Source organism: Notothenia rossii (genome assembly GCF_949606895.1).
Source record: "Notothenia rossii genome assembly, chromosome: 8".
Lineage (NCBI taxonomy): Eukaryota > Metazoa > Chordata > Actinopteri > Perciformes > Nototheniidae > Notothenia > Notothenia rossii.
Genome location: NC_136906.1, coordinates 3,869,344 through 3,877,668, shown reverse-complemented (window position 1 = coordinate 3,877,668; position 8,325 = coordinate 3,869,344). Strand labels below are relative to the sequence as shown.

Below are 8,325 nucleotides of genomic sequence, written 5' to 3'. Positions count from 1 at the left end.
AAACAAAGAAAATAAGCATACTTGCTTTATAATTAGCATTAACACTCTAGTGAGCTTTAGAGAGGCTGATAGGCATATTCACACAGTAGGCTACGTTGTCTCCAGTAATGCCCTGGGTTACACTTTGTTATCTGAACTCTTTCCAACCAATCCATTACAGAGAGAAGTATTCAACAAATATGCCCTTATCCTCTATACACATGTAACAATGACAAGTTTACCTTAGAAACAATGGATTGCACAAACAAAGCTTCAAGCAGTAAAAAGAAGCTCCACCTATGCCGAACAACAACTGTAATAACATTGAGTTCTCAGTAGCATGAATGGATGTTTAACATTGGCAACATCTACGGCGTCACCTCATCAGAATAATTTTTGCAAGTCACGATTGGCTGGAATACAGCATGTCATCATTGTCAAGTAGACAGAGACCCTCTGTTATGGCTTCACCAACCATTTGGTGTGTTTTTAAGCTTTTAATTCTAGCTCTTACGTGACAGGAAGATAGTTTTAGTGATTCTAAAATGGCATGTGTGTTCCAGTGAAGCTGATGCATGTTAATCCTGTGCATCCTTTGTTCATAGCCCTTGAGACGGCATTACCTGTACGTTTCTATGTTGTTATATTTATATCTATACTTTGAGTGCATTCTCGTAATTAGATTGCAGCCAGTTAAATGGAGTGAGCAAGTTCATTTCACACATGTGTTTATATTCTTATAGTCAAGGGCTTAAAACTAGGCTGCCAGTATTTCCAAGATCCAAAGCTCTTCACTAGGAAATGGTGGACGAAAAAATTCTTCAAGTAATTCTTAAAATTGGCAGGACTTGTTCTCTTCACTTTGGGTAATTTTTTTCCCATTAAAAAGTAATGGCATCAACACAGCCTGAGCTACAGGACATAAACCAGGTGGGCGGGGTCAATAGCCAGATTAGCTGATTAGTCGGCCTTCTATTTATTGTGTTGTGTGCTGTTGCTTTGGCACTGGGCTTGCTGTAACATTGTAAATGTTCCTGCCGTTGGAAAGTTAAGGACTTCTGATTCTTGATGTTTGGCTTTGTTAACAAACCTGCTAGTTTTTATCTTAAGTAATGCTAACATAACAAATGCACACTCAACGTTATGGTGTAAATTTCAATTACAATCTTTAACTGGGGGCACTAAATCACAAAGGTACAGAAATCTCTATCATTTTGTTTCAATGCTTCATGATAATCTCATTATGGAATATAACATATGATAACAAAAATGCTAAAACTGATATGACTCTAATCCTTTGTCATTGCATGATATTAAGCTATAATCTGGTATTTGAACCTTCTGGCAGGTTAAAGGATTTGAATACTTCTACTACTACTATCAAAAGAGGTATCAATCATCTATCCACAATTATTAGTTTAAAGACAACATACCTTTGAATCGAATAGTGTCCCAAACACTAAAATGAAGAAACCCTGAGGAAAATGAAATAACACGCATTTTTCTTTAACATCAAAGAAATTGACAAAAATAGGTATTATATAAAAATACTGCTATGTAAGAACAAGTTGTTATTTGGTTATTTTTAATGGTTGCAAATACCTGTAGTGAATTGAAGAGTGCAAAGACAATGTGGAGTCCTCTATTTGTCGAATCTAGCATGGTCCCCACTCCTAAAGACCAGGTCAGTCCAAATAAAGGAGTCAAAATGGCCACACACCTTAGAATGACCACCAGCGTTTGCCTTTCATCTCTTTGGCTGGCGTCTCCCACGCCTCTTCTTAGCATTTTGAACAAGACCACGATTACGATAATGATGTTGATACAAACTATAGTTAAGGCAGGTATCACAAACGCCAACAGGGCCCTTGTTTGCTCCCAGTTAAGCCAACAAGCCTCTTTTTTCCTGATGTATCCTTCTCCTGGTGCTGTGGCGGCAACAGTAACAACAGCTATGATCAGAGGGCACCCGTAGCCTAATAAGAAGCCAATAGCCAACATGACTGACTTGGACATGTGGGAGAAGACCATGACTGTCCGGTAAAGTAGCAGAAGGCCTGAAACTAGCATCCAAAAGAACACCGCAAGGTAAAACAAGTGCATAAAAAATGTTGCTGTGCTGCAAGACTCAACTGGAACATCATAGTTATTCTTCTCCGGGTTTTCAGCTGGGTTGTCGGCAATGGAGGCTCCGATGATAAAACAGATGTCAGCGATCAACAGAGAGAGGGCAGTGTTAATGATGGAAACATGACGCATGAAGGCAGTGCTATTCTTAGTTATGGCTTTCCAAACGTATCCTTCAATAATTAAACATATCACTAAACTTGCCAAAGAGATCCCAACTCCAACGTAGGTGATTATATCCAAGAGTTCTTTGAGTTCTTTAGGGATACCAGTTGACATCAGAATTGAAAATGAGGTGAGATGGTCGCATCTGCAGGTTACTGTGTCATTTATATCGGAAACAAACTCACACCCCTCACTATCCCAAGCACCCCTGTTGTCAAACTGTGTAAAGTTCCAGAAGACACACTGAGGATCTAGCGTCAGAGTTGTGTTTAACTTGGTGTAGCTTAAAGTAACGTTCCGAATCTTTTCATTTACTTTGATCAGCACCACAGCTGCGTTGAGGGCATTAACGCGGTCAGTGTTATTGGTGTTGGAGCTGGAGTTCCGTACTGGCATAACATTATTTAGGGTGGAGAAAGTAATAGTGGTGATAGAGACGTTGCGAAAGCCGGTGATAGGAATTTCCAGGACAACGCTGCTGTTCAGATTTGCGTAAAACGAGTTGTCAAAGGTGCCTCTGTTGAAGAGGATTGCATCAGTCTCAAAGGTAAATGTCCCGACTATTTTATCAGAGAGGAGTTCCATTGAATCCAGTAAATCAGAGCTTGCGTTGTTGCTTTCGTTTGCATTCAGAACTGTCCAGGACTCTCTTGAATCCTCACCAATAATGACATCAACTGTTTGAAGGACATCCTGCAGATGAAGAGAGATTTCATTGTGAGGTTACATCTGCATAAAAAAATATACGTGAACTGCTCTATACAAATCAGCAGGCCCGGACTGGCCATCGGGAGCACTGGGAGGTTTCCCGATGGCCTGGCCTGCTATGTGGCCTGCTGGCCTGAGGATTTTCTTTTTTTTATGTATGTATTGTGAACGCAACGCTGCGCAAATGTGGGTCTGACTCAGCCTCACAGAGGGTGACTGGATGTCTACATGTGTGGCCCTCCGACATGGCCACTTTCATACAGATCATACACTGATGCCCTCGATTGGTCTCTGTGTGTGATTCAAGCTCGGGAGGGTGTGTGAAGCGCGAGCGAGAGAGAAAGCGCGCGCACCGGTTACGTGTATTGTTGTTGTTAGCATCTGGTGCTAGCTAACGGCGCTAACGGATGTAATGAGCTGTCAACAAGGTGGAGGAGAGTCCTCTACTGTCAGACTGAGAGACTGATAACTACAGCTCAGGTGAGGTAAAGGACTCTCTGAGTGTTTAGATCAGGGGTGGGGAACCTCCGGCCCGTATACGGCCCGCGAGACCATTTGGTACGGCCCTCGAGGTAAATTATAAACACACGTCAAAAAGAAAAAAATTCAAGAAATCTAGACCGCAAAATAATTAAACAAGCTTGTTTTTCCTGGCCAAGGTCAGGGTCCTTGAACACAACACGAGCCTAAAGTGTCATCACGTGGTATATGTCTCGTCTGACTGGAGTGTAGTTCTAACGGAGAGCACCAGAACGCGGCTCCGGGCCGGGACTTCACAAATTGCAGTACCCATAAGGAGCCGGACACATGCCGCAGTTTTTACGTGGCTGTGTCTTTAGTTGTAAGCCCAGTGGCGATCTGTTCATCTGTCATACTGATCATACAGTCAATAACGTTGTTGTTATTAGCATCTGGTTAGCTAGCTATGCTAACGAATATAAGAAGCTTTTTCTCCAACCAGTGAGGTAAAGGCACATCTTTATATGATCATTATAGTTATAGAAAAATAAGAGAATAAAGTAAACAGGTATACAATACTAATATGACAGTAAAAAAACGTTGTTATTAATAAACAAGAATACAGTTTGAAAGGGAAGTGATTTGTAAAATATCCATAAAGAAAAAAATCTGCTTACAGTTCTGTTTCATCTGGGTGTTGAGAGATGTATCCATAGATCTCTTCATGTTGCTCTCAAAGTGCACCAGATTGATGCTTTTAACTTCAACATTTAAAAAAAATCTTCCTGGTGATGCATGCCCCCAAACCCCCCGAGATGAGGTTAGATCCGCCCCCCCCACACTTAAATCATGTCCACATGGATATGAAACTAAATACATTTGCACACATCTTGTGTCCATATCTTTCTGTGCATGAATGCGCGGGTCATGGTCAAATATCTGGATTAAGACGTTGCTTTTTCTTTGCACAGCATGAAAGAAAGGCGAAATGAATGGGCTTTGATTTGAGTTTTTTAAGCAGACGTTGAGTTCAATAATTTGTACGGCCCTCGAAGGATGTTGTAAAAATTGAAATGGCCCTTGAGAGGAAAAAGGTTCCCCACCCCTGGTTTAGATAGTTAACTTAGTCTAAGTTATCTGTGTGTCTCAAACGGTTTGGTCACTTTTATGCAAACACATATTTCCATTTGAAGGGGGAGTGATTAGTAAAATATGCATTAATAATAAAAATAAAATGTTAACTAGGTGAAAAAAGGCAAGATAAACTTTAAAAAGTTGTTGAGAGCTAAAACTAGTCTTTGCTGCTGTCTCAAAGAGGAGCAGGGGAGAGACAGGTGAGGCTGGTTCAGGAGCCCAGACACACTCACAACTATAAATGAACCAAAAACAAATAAATAAACAAGTTTCAATGTTTTTTCATATTGGATATGGTATGTTATTGGTTATGGCCATGTTCTTAGGATTTTATGATTATTTAAATTTATACAGTTCTGTTTCATATGGGTGTAGTCTCTTTATTTCCCCCTCAAAGTGCACCAGATTGATGCATTTAAGTCCAACACATGCCCCCGGACCCCCATAGAGGATTTGAAGTCCACCTCCACTTAAAATATGTTCCCATGGCTAGGTTCCTAAATAGATTTGATTTTTTTTTTTTAATAGTAACCCATGTCCATATGTTTATTTTGGGATAGTAGATTTAAACTTTAGGGCTATCACTATGGGCAGCAACGCTGTAAATATTGACAAATAAAACTGGTAGTGGCCTGGCTGGGTGTATAATTCCGGAACTGACTCATTGTCCCAGTCCGGCCCTGCAAATCAGTCACATCGACTCCGATACACATTTTGAGTTATGTACATGACTGGAAAGAGGAGATTCTTATCTTTCCGAAGATATCCTTATTGTTTTTGTTTTGTAAATATTCAGCGAAATATCAAGATACGATTTTTTTTAAAAGGCCTTCAAAGTTTGCTGACAATAATTTAGCTATAGCTATTTAAAAGAGGGGGCTCAAGTTCAGGACAAAAGTGCCACCGAAAGTAGGTGTGTGTATGTGTGTGTGTGTGTGTGTGTGTGTGTGTGTGTGTGTGTGTGTGTGTGTGTGTGCGTGCGCGTGCGTGTGTGTGTGTGTGTGTGTGCGTGCGTGTATTTTCCGAGGGGGTAATGTATTTATTGTATAAATGTGATATAAAAGATTGATATTCTGGAAGCCAAGACATTGTTTTTTTTGGAATCAAACAAAACCCCAATTGCAATGCGCTGTTGCGACATCCGACTGGTTTCAATGGAGCAGTTCACATATTTGTTGACATAAAATGCATACCTAAAATAAGATAATGCTGATGGGAGGGTTTAACCTACCTCTATGACAGGTCGATTGACTTGCAGAGTATCAATATCTGCAATGTTGCCCAGGATGTCCACGATCGTTGATATGCTATTAGGTGACTTTGCTACATCATTCTTAATCACTTTGACCTCTTCAATTAGCTTCTCCACAAAAACTGGGACATCGTCCACCTGCAACTCCTAAAGTAAATATTAAAAACACATACATTTATATAATGAGAGATTGTAAACCATGACAAATACAGAGATATTTCTTTTCTGGCAACAGCTGCACATTTTAATCCAAAAAAGTACAGAAGAGGCTAAAAGAATGTGATTGTGTGAGGGATGGCCGTGTGCTTTGAAACAGGGTACTGCCATTTGGAGACATATCCCCCTATTTTAGGTATGTATTTTATTATGCATAGTTTGAGTCCGGAAGTCCCCAACTCCGGGGACTTCCGGACTGGGACTTCGGGTGGCAGTATATGCCGTGAAGTTGTTTGCGGCCTGCCAGTAAACCCAAAGCAGAAGAAGAAGAAGTGACGTCAGCGGCTTCATTTGCCTAATCTTCCCTAAGGAATTTATTCTGGTGTGAACGCAATCGGCTCTTAGTTCCATGGGGGAACTAAGTGCTGGGTACTAAGTGCTGGGAACTAAGTACGGCAAAGTACTTGGTGTGAAAGCGGTTAATGTGTTGGAGCGCTAGCCAATTGAAGAACGAGTGTTATATACTGATGTAACAAGGAGTCCAATTAGGCATTTCAGACATGGAGGGGGTGGGGGGGTAGTATATTGGAGAGAACTTTAGGATTTAGCCTTTGCAGACCATTGACATGCACCAAAACTAGATACCACATTAAAGGAAAGGGAAACCCTCAAAAAGCATTATAGGGCTCCTTTAAAGATTAAAGGTGTTGCTGCAGAGCCACACTTTATATAAAAACAGTGGTCAGTTAGTTACAAGAAGTTACTGGACAGCAGAAGCCGTGATGTAATGTGCTGATGTTGGTCGAAAACGTGGGTCTTTTACAACAATACAAAATATTATAACAAATTAGCTTGGTACATTTTTTCTCACTTTCTCACGCGAATGTACTTCAGATGAACTAAAATACATACTAAATGAAACTTCTCACAAGGTCAGTGGATTATCTTGAGCAACTGGTAATGAGTTCTGCTGTTGAGTTGATTTATAAGAAACCTGACGTTTAGATTTTCTTCATGCTTTTGTTGAACAGATGGTGTCTCAGAGTTGACAGGTGTAGTTTGTTAGAAAGAAAATAGTTCCTAGATACAATTGTTGCACAACATGGAATATCTGGTTACGTAGAACTAGTGAACATAGAACCGTTTTTTGAATAACTTCATGGTATACTGTGTGTTTTATAGATTTAAAATGGGTATGAATTGTTATCCCCAGCTGATCACTTACCTCTGAAGAATCAAGCAAGTCCTTGATTACTTTGATAACGCAAGTGTCCTTTACCAATATCCACTTTCCATTAACACACTTCGCAATAATTTCCCCCACTTGACCTGTAGGACATTCTTTACTAGATTGTTCGCCTTCTCTTCCATCCCCATACTCATCGTCTTTACATGTAAAAGCTTAGGAGATAAATAATAATCAATTAGTATTACACAAAATATTGGGGAAGAAAAGCATAGTCACTTTTGAAACATTGCACTTACGTTCTTCGGAAATTGTCAATGTTGTTACCCGTATATAATCGAGATCATCGACCTTACAAGTAAATGTTGGTGATGTTGGTTCACCGCAGGCTACTAGCGGGTATTCATATGTGCGACAGAATGGGTTTCCATTTTCAGGAAGAGTAGGTTCTGCGAACATTTAACAGTATTGTTAATAAAATAAACTGTTATTGGATGTGTGTTTTCAGAATGGTCAGATTGAGAAGTTTTCTGAAACATTTTAAACTTACCAAGAGTAAGTGAGTCTTTAAACCACTTCACCTTAAAAGGGGACTGCACACAACACTTAAGTGGTACTGTTTGTCCCTCCAGACATTCAACATTTATTTGACGCTTTGATACTATGATGGGAGCTTCTTGGATATCATCTCCAGTCACTTTCCTTTCTTGTCTGAACTGCAATACGTCGCCCATCAGAGTGCATTGGTAAATTCCTGTGATTAAGATAATAAAAACAATGATTACATTGGTATGCTGTAAAAAAAAAGTTAAAAGAATGATACCATTAGTATATTAAATAGTGAACATTCCAGTCCAAGCAGCAAATTAATTTGTCTATTAGCATAAATTAAAAAAGTTGTTATTTTTACTAGCTTTTACTTACCAATATCCACCACAATATCAGCTTTCTTTATTGTTAGAACAGACGTTGTGTTAGAATTTGTTATTTTTTTCCTTCCAGACTCCTTAATTACCCTTCCACGAAATGTCCACTCAGCACTACTTATTTGTCCCACATTAATGCTGGGTTCACAAACCAGTCTCATGCGATTTCCATTATAAATTGTTTCGGTAATCCTTAATTTATCTTCACCTTTGGAGAAAGAAAGTTTGGTATT

General features: G+C 39.7%; 2 protein-coding genes across 10 annotated transcripts in view; both read right to left on the bottom strand.

The window, feature by feature from the left end:
- LOC307015345 (adhesion G protein-coupled receptor F5-like) overlaps positions 1-8,325 on the bottom strand; it is an 84,480-nt gene that overhangs the window by 31,686 nt on the left and 44,469 nt on the right. For 4 of the 9 annotated variants that reach the window (XM_079643873.1, XM_079643871.1, XM_079643874.1 and 1 more), the window contains 7 exons: positions 8,091-8,300; positions 7,717-7,920; positions 7,466-7,615; positions 7,206-7,381; positions 5,804-5,971; positions 1,582-2,964; positions 1,413-1,454 (listed from right to left, as the gene is read on the bottom strand). In XM_079643873.1, coding sequence (XP_079499999.1) covers positions 1,413-1,454; positions 1,582-2,964; positions 5,804-5,971; positions 7,206-7,381; positions 7,466-7,615; positions 7,717-7,920; positions 8,091-8,300 — 2,333 coding nt within the window. The remainder of the gene's footprint in view (positions 1-1,412; positions 1,455-1,581; positions 2,965-5,803; positions 5,972-7,205; positions 7,382-7,465; positions 7,616-7,716; positions 7,921-8,090; positions 8,301-8,325) is intronic. The other 5 variants (XR_013801480.1, XR_013801481.1, XM_079643876.1 and 2 more) reach the window with 2 other exon arrangements.
- The window catches only part of LOC307014342 (adhesion G protein-coupled receptor F5-like), a gene marked incomplete at its 3' end in the record, with an annotated part of 130,111 nt that overhangs the window by 113,132 nt on the left and 8,654 nt on the right, over positions 1-8,325 (bottom strand). The gene's annotated exons all lie outside the window — the stretch shown is intronic.